The sequence below is a fragment of the Emiliania huxleyi genome (genome assembly GCF_000372725.1).
Source record: "Emiliania huxleyi CCMP1516 unplaced genomic scaffold EMIHUscaffold_43, whole genome shotgun sequence".
Classification (NCBI taxonomy): domain Eukaryota; phylum Haptophyta; order Isochrysidales; family Noelaerhabdaceae; genus Emiliania; species Emiliania huxleyi.
The window spans coordinates 125805-150060 of record NW_005198751.1 but is presented as its reverse complement, the minus strand read 5'-3'; the positions used below and the strand labels follow the sequence as shown (position 1 = coordinate 150060).

At 67.5% G+C, this 24256-nt stretch overlaps 7 protein-coding genes across 7 annotated transcripts; 3 read left to right on the top strand and 4 right to left on the bottom strand.

Annotated features, from left to right (window-relative positions):
• Window positions 1-1587: 1587 nt before the first annotated feature.
• Window positions 1588-2826, bottom strand: EMIHUDRAFT_51739 (DP-N-acetylglucosamine pyrophosphorylase; the record flags this gene model as incomplete). The annotated part of the gene is made up of 1 exon (XM_005769135.1): window positions 1588-2826. A coding segment is annotated over one exon (1239 nt), but the record flags the coding sequence as incomplete, so codon positions are not given.
• Window positions 2827-4556: 1730 nt separating this feature from the next.
• On the bottom strand, window positions 4557-5523 carry EMIHUDRAFT_355967 (hypothetical protein). Its single transcript, XM_005769134.1, has one exon. It carries the CDS (start codon window positions 5480-5482, stop codon window positions 4691-4693), a length of 792 nt encoding a protein of 263 aa, XP_005769191.1. The 5' UTR covers window positions 5483-5523; the 3' UTR covers window positions 4557-4690.
• Window positions 5524-9278: 3755 nt separating this feature from the next.
• EMIHUDRAFT_210280 (hypothetical protein) lies at window positions 9279-11184 on the bottom strand (the record flags this gene model as incomplete). The annotated part of the gene is made up of 6 exons (XM_005769133.1): window positions 9279-9380; window positions 9525-9675; window positions 9747-9796; window positions 10001-10120; window positions 10231-10441; window positions 10709-11184. The coding sequence occupies 6 exons, from the start codon at window positions 11182-11184 to the stop codon at window positions 9279-9281; spliced, it is 1110 nt and encodes a 369-aa protein (XP_005769190.1).
• Window positions 11185-12368: 1184 nt separating this feature from the next.
• On the top strand, window positions 12369-14737 carry EMIHUDRAFT_210279 (hypothetical protein; the record flags this gene model as incomplete). Its single annotated transcript, XM_005769132.1, has 5 exons — window positions 12369-12822; window positions 13066-13179; window positions 14209-14279; window positions 14475-14674; window positions 14722-14737. The coding sequence occupies 5 exons, from the start codon at window positions 12369-12371 to the stop codon at window positions 14735-14737; spliced, it is 855 nt and encodes a 284-aa protein (XP_005769189.1).
• A 2080-nt stretch (window positions 14738-16817) lies between these two features.
• On the bottom strand, window positions 16818-19389 carry EMIHUDRAFT_451447 (hypothetical protein). The gene is made up of 4 exons (XM_005769131.1): window positions 18511-19389; window positions 18324-18407; window positions 17934-18116; window positions 16818-17306 (listed from the first exon to the last, which is right to left on the bottom strand). Exons 1-4 carry the CDS (start codon window positions 19354-19356, stop codon window positions 17004-17006), a joined length of 1416 nt encoding a protein of 471 aa, XP_005769188.1. The 5' UTR covers window positions 19357-19389; the 3' UTR covers window positions 16818-17003.
• Window positions 19390-20911: 1522 nt separating this feature from the next.
• EMIHUDRAFT_210276 (hypothetical protein) lies at window positions 20912-21544 on the top strand (the record flags this gene model as incomplete). The annotated part of the gene is made up of 1 exon (XM_005769130.1): window positions 20912-21544. One exon carries the CDS (start codon window positions 20912-20914, stop codon window positions 21542-21544), a length of 633 nt encoding a protein of 210 aa, XP_005769187.1.
• A 786-nt stretch (window positions 21545-22330) lies between these two features.
• Window positions 22331-23546, top strand: EMIHUDRAFT_210275 (hypothetical protein; the record flags this gene model as incomplete). The annotated part of the gene is made up of 2 exons (XM_005769129.1): window positions 22331-23374; window positions 23484-23546. 2 exons carry the CDS (start codon window positions 22331-22333, stop codon window positions 23544-23546), a joined length of 1107 nt encoding a protein of 368 aa, XP_005769186.1.
• Between the last annotated feature and the right edge of the window lie 710 nt (window positions 23547-24256).

Sequence of the window (24256 nt, the reverse complement as noted above, 5' to 3'; positions counted from 1 at the left end):
CGCGAGACGAGGACGAGCTCGCCGTGGTCCATCTCGTGGTGGCCCGGCGTCGTCACCGCGATCTGCCGCGCCTGCTCGCGCCGCAGCGTGTACCCGCGCATCTGCAGCACCTCGGGGCAGCGGTCGTCCTCGAGCACTGTCGGAGAGAGGTCCTCGAAGCGCCAGCCCTCGTTTTGCACCACGAGCGAGCGAATGTGCAGCGAGGCGCCGTCGGCGACCGAGATCTCGAGCGAGCCTAGGGCCGAGGCACCGGCGAGGGTGCGGCGGGAGACGCGCGGCGCCGGGAGCAGACAGCGCATGTTGCGCGAGCCGTCGAGCTGCAGCTCGTCGATCCGAATGTGGCGGCCGGTGACGAGCAGCGCACTCTTGCGCGAGACGGAGAGCCTGTTCACAGCTCTTTCCACTCACAGCCCTTCTACTCACAGCTGCACTCTTGCGCGAGACGGAGAGCCTGTTCACAGCTCTTTCCACTCACAGCCCTTCTACTCACAGCTGCACTCTTGCGCGAGACGGAGAGCCTGTTCACAGCTCTTTCCACTCACAGCCCTTCTACTCACAGCTGCACTCTTGCGCGAGACGGAGAGCCTGTTCACAGCTCTTTCCACTCACAGCCCTTCTACTCACAGCTGCACTCTTGCGCGAGACGGAGAGCCTGTTCACAGCTCTTTCCACTCACAGCCCTTCTACTCACAGCTGCACTCTTGCGCGAGACGGAGAGCCTGTTCACAGCTCTTTCCACTCACAGCCCTTCTACTCACAGCTGCACTCTTGCGCGAGACGGAGAGCCTGTTCACAGCTCTTCCCACTCACAGCCCTTCTATTCACAGCTGCACTCTTGCGCGAGACGGAGAGCCTGTTCACAGCTCTTTCCACTCACAGCCCTTCTACTCACAGCTGCACTCTTGCGCAGACGGAGAGCCTGTTCACAGCTCTTTCCACTCACAGCCCTTCTATTCACAGCTGCACTCTTGCGCAGACGGAGAGCCTGTTCACAGCTCTTTCCACTCACAGCCCTTCTATTCACAGCTGCACTCTTGCGCGAGACGGAGAGCCGCTGCGGCGAGCCCAGCTTGCGAGCGAGGGCAGACATGCACGGCGCGAAGCAGGGCGAGAAGATGACGGCCGGCCTAGGCACAGCGGGAGCGCGCGTTCTCCGAAGGGGGGGGTGGCGGAGCAGGGGGGGGGCGGCGGGCGAGGCGGCCCTAGGGGGACGGAGACGCCGTGGAAGCTTCGCGGCTGCGGCGGGGCGACCTCTGCGCCGAGAGCACGCAGGGCGGAGGCGTGCGCGTTGTAGATCGCGAACTCTGCGGTGGCAGCGGAGTAGGGAGGGATGCCCTTCGCGCTCAGCTGCGCCGCGGTCAGCCGGTCGTTTTTGGAGGGGAAGTAGCCCCACTCTGGCGGCACAGACGTGAAGCCGACGCCCAACCGACCTCCTTCGCACCCGTTGTCGCTTCCCCCGCCGCTGGCGGCTCCGTCTGCTCGCGCGCGAGGCTGCATCAGCCAGGCAATGTCCTGCAGCATGCACTCGAGATGAGGAGATATGGGGAGATATGGGGAGATGTGGGGAGATATGGGGAGATGCAGCAGCTCCTGCATCATGCACTCGAGCCGCGCCGGCCGCCTGAAGCAGCGCCGCTCCGCGTCGGCGTACTTCGGGTTGACGAACTCGCGCACCGCTCCTCCGGAGCCGCGCAGCGCCGCCTCATACTCGGGCAGAGAGAGGAGGATGCCGTTCGTGTTGCCGGGGTACACAGAGTAGCCGCTGCCGCTGTTGACGTCGCCGCCGCCTCCGCCTCCGCCGCCGCCGCCGCCGCCGCCGCCGCCGCCTCCCGCCGCCGCCAGCAGCGGCTCGAGCTGGTTGTACTCGACTGGCAGGAGCGGCAGGGTGAGGGAGCCGTCGCCGCGCTCCCGCTGGAGCGAGCAGAGCACGCCGAGGGCCATCCTCGCGCGGCGAGGCATCGCGACGAAGTTGACTCCGAGCCCGCGCGAGGCGGAGACGCCGAGGGCGGCGAGGTGCGTCGCGAAGTAGTTTGTGGACGAGTCCTGCAGCAGGTAGACCCACCGCCGCCCCTCGCGCAGCCAGCGGCTGGCGACGCCCGAGGTGTGCAGGAGGGAGTGGACGTCGCCGTGGCCGTGCGGCTTTGTGAGCAGCGAGTAGGCGTCGAGCGGGTCGAGCACGAAGGTGCCCGCGGCGTCGGCCAGCGCCGGCACCGTGCTCTGCTGCAGCAGCGTCACCTGCTCTGCCGCGAGCCCGAAGTGGTCGTGGGACGCGAGGAACAGCTCCGTCTTTGCGTGCGTGTCTGCCGACGTCATGATGAGGAAGGGGAGGCGGACGACGCGCCCGAGCCGCTCGGCGAGGAGATGCTGCAGCGCGCAGATGTGCGCCGCGTACAGCTGCAGCAGCGGAGTGCCGGTCGCAATTTCGCAAGGCAGCGCGAGCTTGATGCCGCTGAAGCCGAGCCGCTCGCCCAGCCCGCCCGCGGGAAGCACAAAGCAGAGACCGGCCGCCTCGCTGAGCCCGATCTCCTCGAACCGCCGAAACTCGCTGTCGACCGGGTAGAGCTTCGTCTCCAGCTCCGCGGCCGGCACCGTCGGCCGCCAGCCAGCGAGCGGGTTGACGGCCGCTGCCGACTCGGCGAGCAGCCGGCGCGCGTTTGCGACGTATGCACGCAGGCCGCCGGGGTAGCGCTGGTCAAGCCCGTGGCACTGCTCAAGAAACCGGGCCTTGTCCGGCTCGGCCTCGCCGGCGGGTGGCCAGGAGGCAAAGAGATGAGCCTGGCCGCACTCGAGCAGCAGTTCCGCCACAGCGGCGTGACGCGAGCTGAGGCCGGGCCGCGCCGCCTCCAAGGCCTCGGCGCCGGCGCTGGCGGAACTGGATGCGGCGGGCGACGTGGCTGCCGGCGCTTTGTGCGGTGTGTCGCAGTAGTACCTAGGTAGTACCTAGGTAGGTAGCTAGTGCGCGAAAAAGAATTTTAAAAGTCGCACAGCAGAAAGGCTCGACAGGGCCGTCCTCCCATCCCTCCCTTGGGTTGTCTGTTTTCTTTCTTTTTTTTTCGACAGGTGCGAACTGGCGCGAAAAAGAATTTTACAGATTCAGCCAGTGCACTCTCCTCGGGAGGTTGTCAGTCCCGGTTTGGATGTAAGAGCCACTAATGCAATTGTTGGCCACCTTATGCACATCCATGCCCACGATCCGTAGGACGTCGCTGAGACGTCGTGTATTTTGGTGCCGTGTCAAGCCGGGTGGCGGGTGGCGGCTCAGTGATGCGTCACGCATACGCCTCGCTTTACGCGTACAGACAGAAAGCGCGATCGGTGCTTTCAAATGTGCTGCGTATTATGCGCATGTCTTCTGCACCGATCGTTACCACCGACGCCTTCTGGCCGCTACGCACCACGCACCACGCATCTGTTTTATGTAAGCTTTGCCAGAGAGGCTCTCTCGGGGTGCTACGCACGGTGTATTACGCACACGTCTCAGGTATTTCGAATACCAAACGCGCTTCGTGTTTGCCTTGAGGAGCGCAGCGACGAGTCCGTAAGGAGCGGCCCCAGCTTGCTGGGTGCGGCGCCGCCGCGCGCCGTATCGAGAGACTCTGTCGGGGCAGGTTAAAATAGCGCCGCAGGCTCCCCGGGCCGTCCGCGCACAGACCACGGAAACGCCTCATGATGTGTATTGCACCACTTCCGTATGCCTGCAGGGTATCTTTAACCGAGCCCTCCGAGCCCTCCACACCCCTCCACACCCCTCCGACCCCTCCGACCCCTCCGACCCCTCCGACCCCTCCGACCCCTCCGACCCCTCCGACCCCTCCACACCCCTCCACACCCCTCCGACCCCTCCGACCCCTCCGACCCCTCCGACCCCTCCGACCCCTCCGACCCCTCCGAGCCCCCCGAGCCCGGCTCGGTGGCTCGCCCCTCCGAGCCCTCCGGGCACTCCATCCCTCATGAGCCCTCCCGAGCCCTCCCGAGCCCTCCAGCGCCACCCTCGTGCCTCTCTGCCCTCCGAGCCCTCCGAGCCCTCCGAGCCCTCCGAGCTCTCCACCCCTCCCGAGCCCCACCCCTCGCGCTAGTGACCCTCTTGCCGGACGACACCCTCCGAGCCCTCCAAGCCCCCCGAGCCCTCCAGACCCCTCCATCCGCACAGCCCCTCCGGCCCCTCCAGCCCCCTCCGACCCCTCCAGCCCTCTCTAGCCCACTGGACCCCTCCCACGCCTCGCTTTTGGCCAGCCCTCCAAGCCCCCACCCCTCCTGGGCCCTGCCGCCTGACACCTCTATCGGTGGAGGGCTTTAGGTCACGGTCCACACTCCCGCCCTCCCGACCCCTCCACACCCCTACAGCGGCACCCCTACCCCTCCCGCCGTTTTAGGGCCTCCTGACCCGCACTCGCAGCGGCGACACCTCGGGCCAGAAGCGCGAGCCCTAGGCTGGTGAGGGGGCCCGCTCATGCGTAAACGGCTCTGGGACTTAGCTAAATCGCGCATCGAAATCGGGACGATTTTGCCCGGGCACCGTCACAAGGTGCAGGTCCGGGGTGAGGGCCGGCCTTCATATCTGCCTTATTTTGATAACTGCGCCTGTCTACGCACCAGGTTACGCACCCGAAACCAGAGCATAAGGCGATGCGTATTCATTTTGTGGGTTGGGCATATCCATAGCGGGACTGACCACGATTGCTCTCCTCCGTCAGCGCAGCACCGCCCGCGGGCTGGTGAGCGAGGGCAGCTCGTCGTCCTCCGCAAAGTACTCGTCCGCGTCCCACCCGTCGCCCTCCCCGGGCGCCGCCGAGAGCCACTCCACCGCGCTCGGCTCAAAGTGGCGCTCGAGCGCCTCGCGGTCGTGCTTGACAAACACAATCTTCTCGCGCGTGCGCGGGTCGATGAAGCGCCACATGGCCCGGTAGAAGGCGTGGAAGAGGGCGGGCGCGTGCAGGAGCAGGAACTTGTGCGCCCGCTCCGGATAGTGGTTCTGCAGGATCGCCAGCGTGGCGCGGCTGGTGCGCATCGGGGGCTGGTTGAACATCGAGAAGCCGCGAAAGTCCATGACGATGATCGCCTTGCCATCCGGAGAGGGAGGCACGCCCGCCACGGACCGGCCTCCCGTGAGCCGCTCCATGTGGTACACCAGGTTGTTCAGGTTCGCGTCGTGCTCATTGCGGCAGTTCTCGAGCCGCGGCGCCATCCGCAGGACGGGCCGACCCTCGCGGTCAGCAAAGCTGCATACCCGCAGCTTGCCCGTCGCGTTGGCGCGCCGAATGTCGCGGTGACGCGCCTCCAGGCCGCTCAGAAACTGCGCGCGCCAGTCAAGCGTCTCGCAGAGCATCGCCGCCGCCTTGTCCTCGTCGCCCTGCCTCGCGACGAGGTATCTGCGGCAGCAGGCCTCATCCACCCACTCACTCGCTCCCGGCTGGGCAGCCACCCGCTCCATGAGCGCGGCCACCGCCGCGGGCGAGGCGGGGTCGGCCTTGGTGGTTGTCATACCCGGTTTAGCAGGATCGGAGAGAGGCAGAGTGGCGATCGAGACGCGCTTCTCGAGCTCGGCGCGCACCTTCTACGAAAAAGAATTTACAGTGAAAAAAGAATTTTTGAACGCAACTCGCTGCTACCGAAAGAAGAGCCGAGCGGAAGGAAGCGGGGGAAAACGACTCAGAGGAGGACGGACCAGCGGAAATCCCGTTGTCAGCCGTCACGATGCACCCGAAGGGGACCCCAGCGCCGGCATCATCCGTGAAGGCACAAGTGTTCGAAGAGAGAGTGGACCTGAGCAATGATATGACTGGGCGGCAAATGATAGCAGTGGGCGTCAGAAGACTCGTCCTTGCTCGAGGAGAGCTCGATAGACTCGAGGGGCCAGGATATGCAGCAAAGGAGGGCGGAGCTGCGCCGAAAGGCGAAAGAAGCCGAGAGAACAAGGGAACGGCAGGCGGCGGCGGCGGCACAGAACGAGGCAGAGGAGAGCGACGCGACAGAGGAAGAAGCGACAAGGGAGAGCACGACGAGAAGGGGGCGACCGCGAGGTGGCACGAAGATTGAAGCGAGAATCGGAGAGAGACTGCGAAGAGACATAGGAAGAGGCGGACGCCCAAGGGTGGGCGACGGCTAGCGCACCACACCCCTCTCCTTAAAATCCCTGTGTGGTGGCGGCGTGCCGTCCTCCCATCCCTCCCTTGGGTTGTCCGTTTTCTTTCTGTCTTTTTTTTACACTGAAAAAGAATTAAAAAAGGCTGCCACGACACTGGGCACGGGACTGGCGCGCACTGGCACTAACACAGGTACACCACGGGAGCCGCCTAAGCGACTCCTGGGCGAGGACGGCGAGGCACTAAGCTCCGTGCACTCGACCGCCCTCGCCGGAGGCAAGCTCATTCACAATCTGCTCTGCGATGGCCGTGTGAAGAACGACTGAGATACGCTGCTTCTGCAGCCCTAGCCAGTTCTTGGTGGTCCAAGTCACCTCAGAGCCCAAATCTCACTGTGTGTGACACATTTCTTGTTGGCTTCTAAAAATCTCTCTCTCGAGGTACTGGGCCCGCCCCCGGGGGGGCGTCAGTTTCCGTGCGAAAAAGAATTTTAGGCGGTGCGGGAGGGTGTAGAGGATGTAGAGTGTAGAGCGCTGTAGAGCTGTAGAGCTGTAGAGCGCTGGAGAGCGCTGGAGAGCTGTAGAGCTCTACATCCGCCGCGGGACGAACTGCGTGCGTTGTAGAGCGATGTAGCTCGATCGGTCACACCGCCACCGCCGCCAAGGAGAGGGGGGACGACACTGCTTCGGCAGCGTGCACCTCGATCCTGTACCGTGTTTGTTATGACCCCCCCCAATGAACACTCCAGTGAGGGAGGGTGAGACGATCGAGGGGTCCCGTACCACGCGGAATCGACCCTATCCAGTGCTCAAGTGCTCAAGCGATGTAGAGGCGCTCTACAACGTGAAATCTCTACAACAAACTTGAAAAGCGGCGAACGAGGCACGGTCGCTCTCCGACATGCGAATGCGTAAAACGTATGCGTAATGCGTGAGACGTAACCCCCGCCGGCCGCCACTTCTCACTCGAATGCGTAGTACGTGGGGCGTAGGCCCTCTCCGACACCTTGGGCGTGCGAATGCATCAAGCGTATGCGTAATGCGTGAGGCGTAACCCCCGTCGGCCGCCACTTCTCACTCGAATCCGGAATGCGTGTGCGTAGTACGTGGGGCGTAGCGCGCCTTGAGAGGCACACCCCGATCGGCCGAAGGTGGATGCAGAAGACGGACTCGTAATACGCAAGACATTTGTTGCTCCCTCAGGCGCCACTTGGCTCGGGCACGACACCGAAATACGCGACGTCTGGCCGACGCACTATGGATCGCGGGCGCGTATTGACATAACATGGCCGATCTGTGCATTCTGGGCGATTACATATGCGTAGCAGTCCTGACCACCTCCCCCGGGGAAGACGACTCCGAGGAGGACGAACCAGTGGAAATCCCGTTGTCAGCTGTCACGATGCACCCGAAGGGGACCCCAGCGCCGACATCATCCGTGGAGGCACAAGTTTTAGAAGAGAGAGTGGACCTGAGCAACGATATGACTGGGCGGCAAATGATCGCAGTGGGCGTCAGAAGAGTCGTCCTTGCGCGAGGAGAGCTCGATAGACTCGAGAGGGGCCAAGATATGCCCGGACGACCGCGAGGTGGGCATGAAGGTTGCAGCGAGAATCGGCGAGAGACTGCGAAGGGAGATAGGAAGAGGCGGACGCCCAAGGGTGGGTGACGGCTAGCGCATCACACCCCTCTCCTTAAAATCCCTGTGTGGTGGCGGCGTGCGCCCGTGCCGTCCTCCCATTCCCTCCGTGGGGCTCTGGGGGGAGGCGGGGGCCCCCGGAGGCACCGTGCGCCGCGCCGCAGTGCGGAAACGGGGCTCCGGCTCTACTAGTCTCTACTAGCACCAACTTCCGGATCTAACCCGGTCTAACAGAAGGCAGATTTGGAGAGATCTCGAGGAGTACATACAGATAGACCCTCCAACCATCCGAAAACTCTGACCTGATCGGTCGTACTGACCGCCGACAGATCACTCCAGACAGCAGACAGGCCGACGTCTGCACGCGGCCGGCCGGGCGAGAGGCTTGACACGATCCGACCCTGCGACCCTGATGCTGCTGCTCTAGCTATCAGACACGCACTGGTGACTGCTGCCACAATGTGCGATCGGTGCTGGCCCACTTGGCGGCCTTCCCGGTCAGTGGTGAGGCGCAGTTCAGAGCTGTCGATGGCGCGATGCCGCACTGGTCCCACATTGGTGACACTAGACCACCAAGTTTGCCGGTCCACAAGAGAGGCGCCGGTGCTGTCCTGAGAAGGTGCGTGATCCCTCTTGACTGCGCATGCGCGCGAGGCTGTGTAGGCATAGCCTCGAGAGTGCCAGCAGCCAATCCGAGGCAGTTTGTGACGGGCATTGCGCCAAGCGTGCACGCAGCTGGAAGGACACCTTCCTACTGGCCGTACGATCAGGTCGTCACTGAATGCTGGATACTAAGGCCGTGAGCTATGCAGGCGGTCAATTGTGCAGCAGGGCACGGTCAGCAGCGCCGACAGGCTGTCGCAAGGCGTGATAGCATGGCCGCAAGTACCGCGAATTCCCATGAAAACAAGTGAAAAATCGCGCAAAAAAGAAAAAAAATTGGGCTGCGGCGGGCTGGGGGACCCCATCTCCCCCCCGCACGGGTACCCCCTAGGCCCCCCGCCTCCCCCCAGAGCCGTGGGGGTTGTCCGTTTTCTTTCTTTCTTTCCCCTTACTTCTCACTTTCTGTATTCTGAAAAAAAAAATGAGAAAAATACCGAGACGCTTGCCACCTTGCCCCCGCCCCCCCCAGCCGGTAACTTCCGACAGACACACACCTGTGTGGAGCAGCGCAGTGTTGTGTCGCGGGGCCGTGTCGGCGGCTTGCGTGGCCAACGTCCGCTTGTGCAGAAGCCGGCCCCCAGCTCGAGTGCCAGCTGCGAGGGTGGGTGGGCAGGAGGGGAGGGGGGGAGGGAGGGGGGGGGGGGGGGGGAACGGCCTGGGACACATTCAACGGGGCCCGGAAAGGGGGGAACCCCGCCGCAGGCGCACCACTCGCGCGAATTGCATCCCTCCGGAAGGACACCCCCTTGTAAAGAAAGGGGGGGGGGGGGGACCCCCCGGCCGCAAAAAGGGGGGGGGGGGGTTCAAAAAGGGACAGGGGGTTGGCTTAAAAATTTTTTCCCCAGATCTCCCGCAATCTCCCGCAATCTCCCGCGAGCTGAGCGTCGAGTCCGTTCACGCCGTGAAGCAGTCCAGCCCCTTGACGGCCTGGAAGGCCTCGGGCGGCAGGAAGGAGGCGAGCACCGTCCGCCCGTCGAACTGCTTCCCGTGCAGCTCCTGCGGCGCGCCAGGGGGGAGGTGTGGGGAGGTGTGGGGAGGTGTGGGGAGGTGTGGGGAGGTGTGGGGAGATATGCGGACATGTACATGTGCTCTTCTCCGGCATCATCTCCGCTCCGCTCGTCTCCCGCGTCTCTCCTTCACCTTTCCGCAAGCGAGCGCCTCGGCGGCGGTGCCGTACTCCGCAAAGAGCTTCAGCGCGATCGCAGCCTCCTCCGCCCCCGAGCCGGCAGGGCCGGACACGCCGGGCTTGGGCACGTAGAGGGAGACGGCGCCGTGCTTGGAGCACTCGGACCTGCAGAGGGGGGGGGGGTGTACTGTGGAGGTAGGGGATGGGACACGGCGCCGTGCTTGGAGCACTCGGACCTCGCGTCCTCGAGGATCTCGCCCATCTCCTCGGCGCTGGCCAGGTCCTCCTTTGACACCATCGCGTCGAGGACGAGGACGGGCGTCGCGGTCGACGGGTCGACGGGCGGCGGGCCTGCTGGGGCCGCGGCGGGCGCGGCGGGGGGCGCGGCCAGGCCGAGCTGGAGTAGCCCTCCGCTGCTCGCGGCGGAGGGGGGCGCCGCCGCGGCGAGGAGGTCCTTCCCGTCGGGCGAGATGGAGGTGTTGCCGAGCACGCCCGCCGCGCGCAGCTCGTCCAGCATCGAGTCTGGCATGGGCGCGTAGTCGCGGGGTCGCTCGATGCGGAGCTGCTTGCCGGCGAGCTCGATGTTGTTGAGCGCGATGCACGAGGTCGCCTAGTCCCATACCTCCAGAGTCTCGAATCCAGCGTGTGTGGGTCCAGTCCCGTGGGTGGTGTGGCAACACGGCGTCGCCTCGGCGATGGTCCGAAACTCGATCTCCCCACATCTCCCCATATCTCCCCGTATCTCGCCTCGGCGATGGTCCGAAACTCGATGAAGCCGAACTTGCCCTCGGAGCCGATCATCGAGTCGATGACAGGGTCGCCCTCCTTGGACGAGTCGTGCAGGTTCGCCGACGTGATGGCGGCGTTGAAGAACTGCTTGAGCATCTCGGCCGTGAGCCCCGCGCCCAGCGGCAGGTTGCCCACGTGCACCCTCCTCGCCCGCCGCGTGAGGCCGAGGTTGTTGTTTGCGAGGCTGCCTAGCGCGCTGACGCCCGCGGCGGCGGCACCGCTTGCGGCGGCGAGGGGGACCGCCGCAGCAGACATCGCCGCGAGGGCGGCGCCCGAGAGGCCGGAGACGGACCCGCCGGGCGGCATCCCCGACGCGGTGAGCGCGGCCGAGACGGCGGGGTTGCCGACGGCGGACAGCTGCGCGCCGTGCAGGCCGAGCAGCGAGGCGGTCGAGGTCGGGACGGTGGACGAGGTGACGACGGAAGAGACCGACTGCGGGATGAGCACCTTGTCGAGTCCGGGCGGGGGAGGCATGTAGTCGTTCGGCCGCTGCACCTTGAGCGCTCGGCCGAGCAGCTGCATCCCGTCCAGCACCAGCGCGTTCGTGCACTCGAGCACCGACCGGAACTCGACAAAGCCAAAGCGCGCGTCGCCAGACATGTGGACGTCGTTGATGCAGGGCGCCTCGTCGAGGGTGAGCTTGGCCGCGCTCAGCGTCGTGTTGAAGAGCTCGCGCATCGACTCCAGCGTCAGCCCCGGCGGCAGGTTCCCAATGTGCAGCCGCCGCGCGCGCCGCGTAAGCGCCGCCTGCTGCTGCAGCAGCGCCGTCATCATCGCGGTTTCCTGCATCCTCGCCATCGCGTTGGGCAGCGCGCTCCCCGCCGCCCCCGCCGCCGTGTTGGCCGGCGGCGCCACCTCCTGCCCGGACGAGTCCACGTCCCACATCCGGGCGCGCCGCCGCTTGCGTCCCTCGCCGTCCTTCTGCGCTTCGGGCGAGCGCCGGCGCGGGCTCGGGGAGCGCCGGCGCGGGCTGGGCGAGCGCCGGCGCGGACTCGGGCTGCGCCGGCGAGGAGGGGAGCGATCGCGGTAGTAGCGCTCGCGAGAGCGGGAGCGGGAGCGGCGCGAGTACATCTGCCCCGGGGCGTGTGCCTGGATTTGGTACGGATGTGGGGCGGGGCTTACTCCGAGCCGAGCGGTGTCGTCCCCCCTCTCCATCATCTCACTGGGAGACGTCGGCGGTGATGGCGGTGTGACCGATCGAGCTACAAGAGGAGCTTGTTCAGCAGGATCCGGGTGGGTCGAGCAGTTCTCACTCACTTCCTGGCGCCTCCGCCGCCCAAGCCGCCACCACCGGCGCCTCCGCCGCCCACGCCTCCGCCGCCCTCCACCTCGCCGTCACCGCCGCCGCCTACGCCGCCGCCGCCCTCCACCTCGCCCTCGCCTCCGCCGCCCACGCCGCCGCCGCCCTCCACCTCGCCCTCGCCTCCGCCGCCCACGTCGCCGCCACCGGCGCCTCCGCCGCCCACGCCGCCGCCACCGGCGCCTCCGCCGCCCACGTCGCCGCCGCCCTCCACCTCGCCGTCACCGCCGCCGCCCACGCCGCCGCCGCCCTCCACCTCGCCCTCGCCTCCGCCGCCCACATCGCCGCCGCCCTCGCCTCCGCCGCCCACGTCGCCGCCGCCCTCCACCTCGCCGTCACCGCCGCCGCCCTCCACCTCGCCCTCGCCTCCGCCGCCCACGTCGCCGCCACCGGCGCCTCCGCCGCCCAAGCCGCCACCACCGGCGCCTCCGCCGCCCACGCCGCCGCCGCCCTCCACCTCGCCGTCACCGCCGCCGCCTACGCCGCCGCCGCCCTCCACCTCGCCCTCGCCTCCAGGCACGCCCGATAGGGCTGCTGCAGGCCGGCCGCGCGTGCGCGGGCGTCGGGTGGCCTGGAGGCCGCCGCCGGAGAGGCTACATCATGCAGGATCGGGCTTTGCGAGAGCGCAACTCAAAGCGAAAGCCCACTTCTCACACGCCAACCCAATGGATGGGTCCTCGGAGAGGGTACCCTGGGTGGGCGGGGCCTCTACTCGCCAGGCCACTCCCTCGGCCTCGCGCGACGCCAACCGGGCATGTTCTGAGGAGCCATGCGCGACCTGGCTGGCCTTGCCTTATTACCGCTGGGCGAGTTCCTCACCGAGGTCCTCGGCCCGCTCGGACCACCATTTTGGCCAGCGATCTCGGCCGCGGACGCGCAGGCCGAGCCCGCCGCTGAGCCGCCCGACGTTCGAGCGGCAAGCGTCGCTGAAGCATCCAACAGCACGTGCGCAGCAAAGAGCGCTAGCGGCAGCGCTGGCGACGGTGGCGACGGTGGCGAGGGGGGGGGCGAGCGACGCCCGCTGACCAAGCAGGAGCGCGAGAGGGCGAAGCAGCACCCAGCAGACGGCGCACCGCTCCCAGCAGCACCCAACAGCAGCCGCTCCAAGCCTTCGATCGATGGCGCGGATGGCGCCGTCTCGCTCGCGGAAGTGAACGGAGGACAGCCCGCGCCGGCAGCAGAGGCGCCCTTTTGGCCAGCAGACTACAGCAAGCGGGCCGCAAGTGAAAGCACTGCCGCCGCCTCCTCCGCTACCTCCGCCGTCGCCTCTGGCACTCCAGCCGCGTACCGACCTCCGAAGACGGCGCTGCCGACGCGTAGCGTCGTCGCGGCGGGTGGCACGCTGGCCGATGTGCTCATCCCGTTTACCACGCCAAAGGGCGCTCCCCACCTGTGGTGCACTCGCTGCGGCTCCGCGCTCACGTTCAGCCTCGAAAGGGCGGAGCTTGTGCGGGCCCACCTGGGAGGCAAGAAACACAAGAGAGCGACAGCTTCGGGCGCGCACCACCCGCTGCCGAAGCAGAAGAGGCCGAGGGATCGAGAGGCAGACGCGTCGGCGAAGCAGCCGGGCGCAGCACGAGGTAGCTGCGTGCAAGGCAGTCCCGTGCCAGCGCCCGCTTCGGCCGCCTCGGCCGCTGCCCCACCCGCAGCAGCCTCACCCGCAGCAGCTCGCGACGCAGGGCCAAGGAAGCAGCGCGCGCGCCCGCGCATGCGTCCGGCCTCTGCGCCTGCTGCCCCTTCTCCCACCACTACCGCCGTCCCTGCCGCTGCCGCCGCCCCTACCACTGCCTCCGCCCCTGCCCCTGCTCCCGCAGCTGCACCTGCGGCTGCGCCTGTGGCTACGCCTGTGGCTACGCCCGTGGCTACGCCCGTGGCTGTGCCTGTGGCTGTGCCTGTGGCTACGCCTGTGGCTGTGCCCGTGGCTGCACCGTCGGTTGCCCGCGCGTTCCCCTCCTTTGCCGCCGGAGCTGCGACTGCAGGTCACGCCGCTGCCGTCGCTCTCTCCCGCAAGCCCTCGGCGACGACCAGAGCTGCGGCGGCGGCGGCAGCGGTTTCGGCGGCGGTCGCGCTGAGAGTCGAGGCGCGGCACGCCGAGGAAGCGCGGCACGCCGAGGCCGATCGGCCTCCTTCTCGCCTCCCTCCTCCTCCTCCTCCTCGCCTCCCTCCTCCTCCTCCTCCTCGCCTCCCTCCTCCTCGCCTCCCGGCAACAGAGCCACCGCACCTCGCAGCGACAGATCCGCCGCCGAAGCCGCCCAACATCCCGGCGCACTACATCTTCGACTTTTCAGACGAGCTCTGGAAGCCGCCGCGAAAGCCATCGCCTCCGCCGCAGTCGCGGCCGCCTCCGCCGCCGCCGCCGCCGCCGCCGCCGCCGCCGCCGCCTCAGCAGCACGTGCCGCCGCCGCCAGTGCTAGCGCCCGCGGCGCTGCGGCCAGCACAACCACAGCCGCAGCTGCGGCCACTACCGCCGGCCCCTCCCGCACCGCCGCCACTCTCGCGGCTGCCGTCAGGATTGCCGCCACCGCCGCCACCGCCACCGCCACGCGCGGCGGCGGCGGCGGCGGCGGCGGCGGCGGCGGCCTCTCGCGTGGCCATGCGCGTGGCGGCAGCAGAGGCCAAGTCCGCGCCGCAGCAGCCAGCAGCGTTGCCAACGGTGGCAGCGGCGCAGCCACCGCCTCAGGTCGCTGCTGGCCCCGGCCGGTGCCACAAGAGTAGCTGCGGTGGCGGCAGCAGCAGCAGCAGCAGCAGCAGCAGCAGCAGCAGCAGCAGCAGCAGCAGCAGCAGCAGCAGCAGCAGCAGCAGCGGTGGTGGCGGGGGCGCAGCTGGCAGCGGCAGCGGTGGCGGTGGCGGTGGCGGGTCCGCCCTCTCCGGCGAGGTTATGGCGGCGGCGCAGCGGCTGCAGCGGCGGGAGACGCAGGTCGAGAATGGCAAGGACACGCGGGTAAATGCGTGGAGGCGAGCGCCGCAAGAGTGGGGCGAGGCGCAGGCTGAGGCGCAGGCCGCCGACACGGCGGCAGGCGCGCCACTCACCGCCACGGAAAAAGCTGGGCTGGAGACGGAAGCTGGGCCGGAGACGTGCCGCCTCAGGGCGGATGCAGGCCCACGCGCAGCCCTCACCCGAGGCAGCGTGCTGGCTGAGCTGCGCAGCGAGAGGAGAGAGGCGGCAGCGAGCGAGGGAGAGGAGGAGAGCGCGTCTCAGTCGAGGCTGGGTGAGCCGCCAGCTGCCCGAGCCAAGGCGGCGCGGCAGAGGACTGACTCGGGCTCCGCCGCCGCCGCTGCTCCCGCTGCCGTGCCGCCGCCAGCCGCGGTGCCGCCGCCAGCCATCGCCAGGGGCAGCGTCTTGGACGAGCTGCGGCGCGAGGGCGCCAGCAGCAGCAGGGGTGAGGGCGGAGGCAGTGGCGGCGCGGGTGTGAGCGGCGGGCCAGAGGCCGCCAGCGGCGGCGAGAGCGCTTCATGCTCCGCCGCCGCTGCTCCCGCTGCGGTGCCGCCGCCAGCCGCGGTGCCGCCGCCAGCCATCGCCAGGGGCAGCGTCTTGGACGAGCTGCGGCGCGAGGACGCCAGCAGCAGCAGGGGCGAGGGCGGAGGCAGTGGCGGCGCGGGTGTGAGCGGCGGGCCAGAGGCCGCCAGCGGCGGCGAGAGCGCTTCATGCTCCGCCGCCGCTGCTCCCGCTGCCGTGCCGCCGCCAGCCGCGGTGCCGCCGCCAGCCATCGCCAGGGGCAGCGTCTTGGACGAGCTGCGGCGCGAGGGCGCCAGCAGCAGCAGGGGCGAGGGCGGAGGCAGTGGCGGCGCGGGTGTGAGCGGCGGGCCAGAGGCCGCCAGCAGCGGCGAGAGCGCTTCATGCTCCGCCGCCGCTGCTCCCGCTGCGGTGCCGCCGCCAGCCGCGGTGCCGCCGCCAGCCATCGCCAGGGGCAGCGTCTTGGACGAGCTGCGGCGCGAGGGCGCCAGCAGCAGCAGGGGCGAAGGCGGAGGCAGTGGCGGCGCGGGTGTGAGCGGCGGGCCAGAGGCCGCCAGCAGCGGGGGCGGCGGCCCCTGCGATGTGGGCAATCGCGATGGCGGTGGTGGCGGGCACCGGCTCATCCTTCAGAATTTGCCGATCGCGCTGAGCCGTGAAGGCTTGCGCGACGAGATGCGCCGGATCGGCGAGGTGTTGCAGGTCTCCGTCGAGCTCTCCGGGCACGGCTCGCAGCGCGGCGTGGTCGAGTTCGCGTCGCCGAGCGACCTCGCCTTTGCGAGGAGCAAGCTCGACGGCTCGCGGTTCAGAGGCCACACCGTCGAGGCGTACGCGGAGGCGCGACCCGGCGGCATTGCTGGCGGCGGCGGCGGCTCTGGCGGTGGCAGCTCTGGTGCCGGCGGTGTGGGCGCCAGTCAAAGTGTTGAAGCTGCACCCGCAGGCGGGGCACCGCCGCCGACGGCGGCGGCGGCGGCGGCGGCGGCGGCGGAGGCGGCGGCGGAGGCGGAGGCGGTGGCGGCGGCGGCGGCGGCGGCGGCGGCGGCGCCTGCAGCTGTGCCTGGCTCGTCTGGGGGAGAGCAGCTAGTGCGCGAGTCGCGCGCCGACGGCGGCTACTCGATGATCCCACTCGTCGACCTCGACGCGATTCCAGCTACTGCCGCCGCGCCCACTGCTGCTGGTGCGCCCACTGCCGCCGCCGCGCCGCCGCCCAGCGGCGCGAAGCATGAGCGCAAGCGGAAGGCGTCTGCGCCGCCGCCAAAGGAGTCTAGGCAGGCGCCCAAGCGCGTGGCCGTGAAGTGCAAGCCGTCTAGCGAGGCCACCGCCACACAATGGCTCCCGCTGCCTGGTGGGAAGGCGGTCGCCGCCCCCGCCCGCGGCGTGCTTGGCCGCCTAGGGGCCGCCTGTCCAGAGCCGGGCAGAGGCAAGGCTGGCGGCAACTCGCTGCCTGAGCCAGAGAGCAAGGGCAAGTACAAGGGCAAGCCGGGGGACCCGTTCTGGGTTTGTCGCAGCTGTGGCACGCGCTCGTGGGAGGCGCGCTCGTCTTGCCGGAAGTGTGGCGTGGCAAAACCGCCTGGCGCCAAGATCACGCACCCCCCCAAGCGTAGAGGCGGGTAGTGGCCCAAACGCAGCCAAATTATAGAGGGTCGCTTCCCTGCTGCACTGTGCTGGCGGGGGGCGACGCGAGGAGCGAGGAGCGAGGTGTGCCGACAGCAACACCGCAGAGCGATGTGATTTCTGTTTTGCCTTTGAAACCCGCACCGTTTTTTTGGGCAATCCGCGCCGCGCTTTGAACGTACCAGTAACCAGAGATGAGTCCAAGAATAGACAAGACAGACATAAAGAGATGTGGCGCGCACGTTGGCTCTTGAGCAGTGGGGGGCCTGCCCGCACACCCGGGACCACCGGGTGGTATAGAGCAGAGCCGCGAGGCCCAGCCCAATCCGCGCGTGATGTTTACATGCCCGGCTGCCCCTGCTCCTCGGGCGCGAGCTTGATCATGTCGTCGATGCGCAGCACGGTGATGGCCGCCTCGGTCGCGAACTGGATCATCTTGACCTTGGACAGGGCCGGCTCGATGATGCCCGCCGTCAGGTTGTTTTGAATCTTGCCGCTCACGCAGTCGAGGCCGTACCGCCGCAGCTCCGCCTTCGCCGAGTCGGTCTGCGCGGCGTTGTGGTTTGCGCGGAGCTTTGCGACGATGTCGGTCGCGTCGCGCGCGGCGTTGACGGCGAGCTGCTTCGGGATGACGAGGAGGGCCTGCGGTGCGGGGCCGGGGAGTCGTGGAGGGTGTCGTGCGGGAGGGGGTCATGGGGGGGGGCGGAGGGGGCGGCGGAGGCTGCGGAGGGCGGCGCCTCTGCGAACTCTGCGATGGCGAGCTGCTCCCGCGAGCCGAGCGTGGTAGCGAAGTTCTCGAGGTAGATGGAGAGGGCGGACTCGACGCAGCCGCCGCCCGGGACGACGGAGGCGGACTCGAGGGCCCGCTTGACGGCGCAGAGGGCGTCGTGGAGCGAGCGGTCCACCTTCGTAGGGGAGAGGCGAGGGGTTTGGAAGGGGGGTGGGCGAGGGGGGTGGGGCAGGGGAGGGTGGGGGTGATCGAGGGGGTGGCATGGTGGCGGATCCCGGCCGCATGCCGGCTGCATCTCCGCCTCTCGCCTCGTCGAGCATGTGGTGGTTAGGGTCAGGGTCAGGGTCAGGGTCAGGGTTAGGGTTAGACTCGTCGAGCATGTGGTGGCCAGGGTCAGGGTCAGGGTCAGGGTCAGGGTCAGGGTTAGGGTTAGACTCGTCGAGCATGTGGTGGTTAGGGTCAGGGTCAGGGTCAGGGTTAGGGTCAGGGTCAGGGTTAGCCTCGTCGAGCATGTGGTGGTTAGCTCCGCGCAGCAGGACGGAGCAGCAGCGCTGCGTCTTCCCGCCAGAGATGACGAGGTGGTCGTCGTCGCAGATGCGCTCCTCGCTCACCTCCTCCGCAGAGCCGAGCATCGACGCGTCGAACGACTCCTCGCCCTCCATGTCGGCGAGCGTGATCATGAGCGTGCCGCCAGTCAGCTTTGCGATGCGGCGCAGGTCGTCCTGCCGGAAGGAAGGAGGGTTTGGGAGGCTTGGAGGGGGGGCGGCGTGCGCAAGGAGAGGCGGGCAGGGAGGAGCGGAGGGGCGACTTGGGGGGGCGACGGGAGGTGTGAGGGGGGCGGAGGTGCGCTGTCGCCTTCTTGACGCGGAATCTCGGCCAATCTCGGCGCATCTCGGCTAATCTCGGAGGTGCGCTGTCGCCTTCTTGACGCGGCGCAGTGCGATGCAGTTCGCCTCGACAAAGTACTTGAGGGCCATGTCGTCGATGCCCTTGGTGGTGAGGATGACGTTCGCCTGCGAGCACGCGCGGCGGCAGTCGGGGCGCGCCTCCCGGTCCGGGCAGCGGAGAGGGGGGTGGGAGGGGGAGCGGAAGGGTGGTCGTGCGCAGCGCGCTCACCCCGGCGTTAATCAGCAGCTGGATCCGCTCCTTGGTGATGTCCGCCTCGCGCTTGCGGATCTCCTCGAGCTTCTTGGGGTCGGTCACGACGACGCTCACCCCCATCGCCATCTTGGTCTTGCGCAGGTCGATGTCGAGCAACGCGATCCTCGCCCCCTTGACCGAGCGAGGCATGCCCTGCGCCGCGCGGCCGCCCTGCAGCACGTACCCGCTGATCAGCTGCGAGTCCCTGGCGGAGCCGCCGTGCTGCTTGAGGATGCCGACCGACTTGATCGGGTAGATCGCCTTGCCGCTCTCGGGGTGCACGTCCTTCACCATCGCCATCGCGTCCACCGCCAGGTTGGCGAAGAAGTCGGACTCGCGCCCAAAGATCTTTGACGAGAGCGTCGTCTTTGCAATCTGGAAGGCGATGTCACGGCCGAGCTTGTCCGTCTTGACGACCATCTGGTCGCGGATGAACTTGATCGACTCCTTCATCGCGAGGCGGAACCCCGCCATCACCGACGTCGCGTGGATCGAGTCCTTGATGAGCTCGTTGCCGCGCTTGAGCAGCTCGGCGGCGAGGATGACGACCGAGGTGGTGCCGTCGCCGACCTCCTTGTCCTGCATCTCGGACAGCTGCACCAGCACCTTGGCCGCCGGGTGCTCCACCTCCAGCTGGTCCAGGATGGTCGCGCCATCGTTGGTGATGGTCACCTCGCCGAGGTCGTCAACCAGCATCTTGTCGAGGCCGACAGGGCCGAGCGACGACTTGACGACGTTGGCGACAGAGAGCGCCGCCGTCACGTTCTGCGTGCGCACCTCCTGGCCGGAGACGCGCTCGCCCGCGATCGAGAGCTGGCTCATTGTGGAGGAGCTGTTGGAGGCGTTGGCGGCAAGTGGCGGCCGCGTCGATCAAAAAAAGAAAGAGTTGAACACTGGAAGCGCTCCAAGTACCGGTTTCGCGAAAGGCCTTTGCGAAAGAAAAGAACACGTACTCGCGGACCGCCCGCCCACGACCGCCTCCTTCCCGCCTTCCAGGTACGACGTAAGACCACCGGGACAACGAGCTCCCCCCCCTCCCACCCACCCTCCCTCCCACATGCCCGCAACCACGCCCTTTCTCCACCCCTCTCCCACAAAAGTCCTCTCACCTTCCTCTCCCCTTTAGCGGTGGAGATCGCGGAGCCCCCCCTGAGTCCCTGGAGCCATACAGATGGGGTGATGCTCTGATAAACCCTCCGGATCTTCGACAAACGTCGGATATTTCTTTTTTCAAAGTGCACGGTGTGAATAAGAGGTTTATGATAGGGCTACTACGACGAACTATGCGGCAATCGACTGGGCGCCTGGCGCCCGACCACCCCCGCGCAAAGACCTCGTAGTAGCCCTCCCCGTAACCGACTTGGCCGGACGTGTCCAGGCCGCTGTCGCCGCGCAGAATGGCGCGAGCAGTCGCTCGAGGGGCTCTACTGGCTGGCGGTGCTCAAGGGGAAGGCGTACACGCTGGCCGAGGACACGGTCGTCAACACCGACACCATCCCCGCGGGCTATCTCGTGGTTAAGGCGCAGTGGCTCAGGCTCGAGCAACGCGAGTGCGAGGGCAAGCTTCGCTCCTACACGCTGCTCGAGGCCGAGACGCTCATCATCGTGAATCACATGGTGCGGCTGGCGGGCTTGCGCTTCTCGCCCGGCCCGGGCGGCCCTGCGGACCGCCAGCTGAGGAGCGCGCGCGAGAAGCTCTATTATATTGGCCTACAGACGCATTACTCGCTCGAGGCGTGCTGCAGTGAAGACCAGTCTTATTGAGCTTGTTTGGAGGCGTCGATTTGTGCAAAAATGTGTGTTAGAGAGCGCTAGATGGCAAAATTTTCTTCGCCTCCGGCGGGGCCGCTCGCCGCGGGGCTAGAGAGTGACTTTTGTCGATGTCGGCTAGAAGTGCTGCACGTTTTTCAGAATTTCACCCGATGGACCATCCACACCAACCTTCAATCCGTTCCTCTTTGAGCATCGCCCGTGCCGCGCACTGGCATGCGCGACGCTGACAAACAAGAGTGGAGCGTCCGGATCAACACCCATCGGCTGATGAGGCCTGTTGTCCTCGCTTGTCTCCACAAGGACTCGCTGATCGCGCGCCATCGGCTCGAGGTTAAGCCAGGTGGTGTTTGTTGTCGAGAGATGTGTCGCGTAGACCCTGCCACTTTTCTCCCGGTCTAGTCGGAACGATGTGGTGTCTTGACAGGTGAGGGTTGTACGGAGCCTGCACGTCGCCCTCCCGGCCTATGACGACCACGGTCCGTCCACAGAGACGCCGCTGCCGCTGCCGCCCGCTGCGGGCGTGGGCGGGAGGAAGGCGGGAGGGCCGCATCGTCGACTGGCGGTCAAGGCGGTCAAGGCGCCATGGACGCGCCAGGAAGACACCATGATCCGCGATGGCGTGCTCCAGCGCGGCTACAAGTGGACCGCGATCGCGCAGTCACTCCCGCGCGAGCGCTCGGCCGACGCGGTGCGCAACCGCTGGCACAGGCTGCAGTCGCGACGATCGGGAGGGACGCCGCGCGGCTCGCCTGCACTGATGCGCCCCAGGTCGGACGGCGAAGCCGACTCCGAGGGCGGCGTGTCCGCCGAGGACTCTGGCGAGCTCGGCGCCGACGTCGGCGAGGACTTCAACCTCACCGAGGAGAAGCACGGCGACATGTGGACCGAGGAGGAGGACTCGATCATCTACAACGCGGTGGTGCAGCGTGGGCCGTGCTGGACCGCCATCGCCCAGCTGCTGCCCGGCCGCACCCACTCGGGGTGCCGCAACCGCTGGGTGAGGATGCAGGAGCGGCGGCTGGCCGCGGCCGGCGTGCACGTCACGGGCGCGACGCAGGTGATGGAGGTGCTGCGCAGGCTGGGCTTCTCGTGGGGGAGCGACGCGAACGCCGCCGGCGTGGCGCACCTGGCGGCGGTGGCCGCTCAGCATGGCGGGGACTCTCACGGTTCAGGCGTGGCGCACCTGGCGGCGGCGGCGCAGCAAATGGCGGCGGCGCAGCAAATGGCTGCGCACTGACGGCCACAATCAGGCCACAATGCGCTTCTCCCAGCAGATGCGACCAGAATTGAGCAATGCCCACGGCAATTTTCCTGTTCTTTGCACGCAGCAGCGATCTCGACTGCCTCCGTTCTGTATCCGGTCCTCGCCGAGGACAACGCTCCGCCGATGCAATCTCGCGGCAGGGCATCCCGGCGGGCGAGGCAGCGTGACATGAGAGGCCGAGTCGCTTTGTTTATGTGATGCCGTTCGTCTGGCTCGGGGGCGTGAATAGTCCTGGGTCAGAGGGTGTGGGGGAAGGGAGAGGGCGGGGGTGGCGGCGGGTGCGGACACACACCGGGGGCGCCGCCGGGGCGCGCCACACGCGCCGCCCCTGGCTCTTGCCCCCTTTTCGCTTCCCTTCGAGCAAGTGCGCCGCTCGGCCTCCGCCCGCTCTCAGCGTGTCGTGTGGTGCTGCCAGCAGCCGGCAGCGGTATATAATGGATATTATGGTGCGAGATGCACATATGGATATGCCACATCGGGATATGCTGCCGCCACACAGGGCGGCGGATTTCGCGCGCTCGCCCCCGGGGGCAGTCGCTGTAGACGGAGCGTCACACACACAGCGCGCGCGCGGGGGGGGGCGCGGGGGATTTCGGCTTTCGCTTCGTTCGCCCGCCGCCTCAGCGGCTGTAGAGGGGAACCATAGCCGCACCCCGCAAAAGTTGGAATCCGGCAACACGGCGAGTGTTGCGCCCCCCCCCGGGGGCCACGAAGACCGACCGAGAGTTCGTACGGGCCACGAGTGGCTTCCAACACCGCATGCCCGCCTGCGCCGCCTTCTCGGTGCACGTCGCCTTCTACCTCTGGTACGGCACCCCGGCTCTTGACGGCCGTTGGCTCCACTGGGATCATGCGACGCTGCCGCATTGGACTGATCATATGAACGAGCGCTTCCCGCCTGGCAAGCCCTTCATCCCGCCAGACGAGCCGCACTCACCCTACTACCCTGCGCGAGGCCTCTACTCTTCTCGCGACGAGAGCGTTCTCCGTGAACAGATGCGCGAGATCGCCGCCGCTGGCATAGACTCAGTGATGCTCTCCTGGTGGGGCCAGGCGGGCAAAGATTTACGGCGCGACTCGCAAGGCGTCTCCACCGACGAGCTCGTGCCGGCTGTCCTCGACGCGGCGGCCGCGGCGGGCGTAGGCGTCAGCTGGCACGTCGAGCCTTACGGCGGCCGAACGCCCGCCTCCGTCCTGGACGACCTCCGCTACCTGCACGAACGTTTCGGCGCGCACCCCGCCTTGTGGAGGCAGCCTCCGCCAGCGGGGTCCCGCGACGGCTCGGCTAGCGACGGCTCGGCTAGCGACGGCTCGGCTAGCAGCCTGCCGCTCGTCTTTCTGTACGACGTGTCGGCAGAGCACACCGGGGGCGGCTCGCCGGCAGAGAAGCGGCGGGCGCGGGCGGCGTGGCGGGAGGTGATGCGGCAGGTGCGTGGCAGTCCCTTCGACGCGACCGTGCTCTCTCTCTTCCTCGACGAGCGAGACGTCGACTTTGTGGCGGACGCGGGCTTTGACGGCGCGTACTCTTACTTTGCGGCGAGCGGCTTCACCGAGGGGAGCTCGCCTGGAGGCTGGCGCACGCTGCGGCAGCGCATGGCGGCGACGGGAAAGGCTTTCGCTCCGTCAGTCGGGCCTGGCTACAACGACACACTGATTCGGCCGTGGAACGGCGGAGCGACGCGGCCCCGCGAGGGCGGGCGGTACTACGACGAGCAGGGGTTTCGACCCGCGGCCGATGCGGCTCCGGCGAGCCAGGAATCGCAGATCTCGTTGTTCCGGGAGGCGGCGTGCTTTTCGCGGGGAGTGTGGTGGTCTCTCTCTCTCTCTCTCTCTCTCTCTCTCTCTCTCTCTCTCTCTCTCTCTCTCTCTCTCTCTCTCTCTCTCTCTCTCGGTTGTGTGCTCATGTGCGCAGATGTTTACCTGTGGCTGTGAGCAAAACGGGAACGAACGTGCCGAGAAAGGACGCATTTCGTGAGCGAGATTAAAAAATGCGGAAGAGAAAATGCAAAAAGCGAGCACGGCGTGTGCCTCGGCCGCCCCTGTCAGTGTGCCTGTGGTAGCCAGGCCCAGTGAGGCGAGTGCTTCTCGGCATCGATCCTCGAGGTTGTGAAGGAGCCCGACCGCGTCAGCTTGAAAGCGCTGTGGACCGTGTGGCCGCCGATTAGACGTGCCGCCTTGGCAGTGGAGGCGCACACGAGAACGCGTTTGCCTTGAGAGCGCCACCATTGCACTAGCAGGCGGATGAGCAGGGACTTACCCATACCGCCTTCGCCGCTGAGAAAGGAGAGCAGCTGCTTGTCTCCCGCGTACTTGAGGAGCTCGAAGGCGAGCAGCTGTCGCCGGAGTCGCCACACGGTGTCGGCCGTCTCGTGCCATGTCGCCACAGTGACGATCTCTCCATCGATGGTCTCTGTCGTGTACCTACATTGTGTACCTCAGATCTGGTTGGGGAACTGCTGTCTCATTGCCCGTCCTCTGGCTCTCGATGTCGTTGCGCAGTCGACGTAGATCCTCTTCGGTCATGGTGTCGTCGCCGGCGCCGTGTGCAGCGGCGCCGTGTACAGCATCGACGTCGCCTTCGTTGACAGCGGCCATCACCGCCTCGTGATTCTTGAGTCGCTCACGCATCGCCTCGCGCTGCTCCGTGTTGCGCAATCGCGCCTTCGCATCCTCCTCCAGGAGCTG

Coding starts and splice junctions, on each gene's coding strand:
- EMIHUDRAFT_355967 (XM_005769134.1), bottom strand. CDS start 5,482: ATGACAACCACCAAGGCCGACCCCGCCTCGCCCGCGGCGGTGGCCGCG.
- EMIHUDRAFT_451447 (XM_005769131.1), bottom strand. CDS start 19,356: ATGAGCCAGCTCTCGATCGCGGGCGAGCGCGTCTCCGGCCAGGAGGTG. Junction 18,408..18,510: donor AGCTGCTGATTAACGCCGGG/GTGAGCGCGCTG, acceptor GCGTGCTCGCAG/GCGAACGTCATCCTCACCAC. Junction 17,307..17,933: donor AGACGCAGCGCTGCTGCTCC/GTCCTGCTGCGC, acceptor CCCGCACCGCAG/GCCCTCCTCGTCATCCCGAA.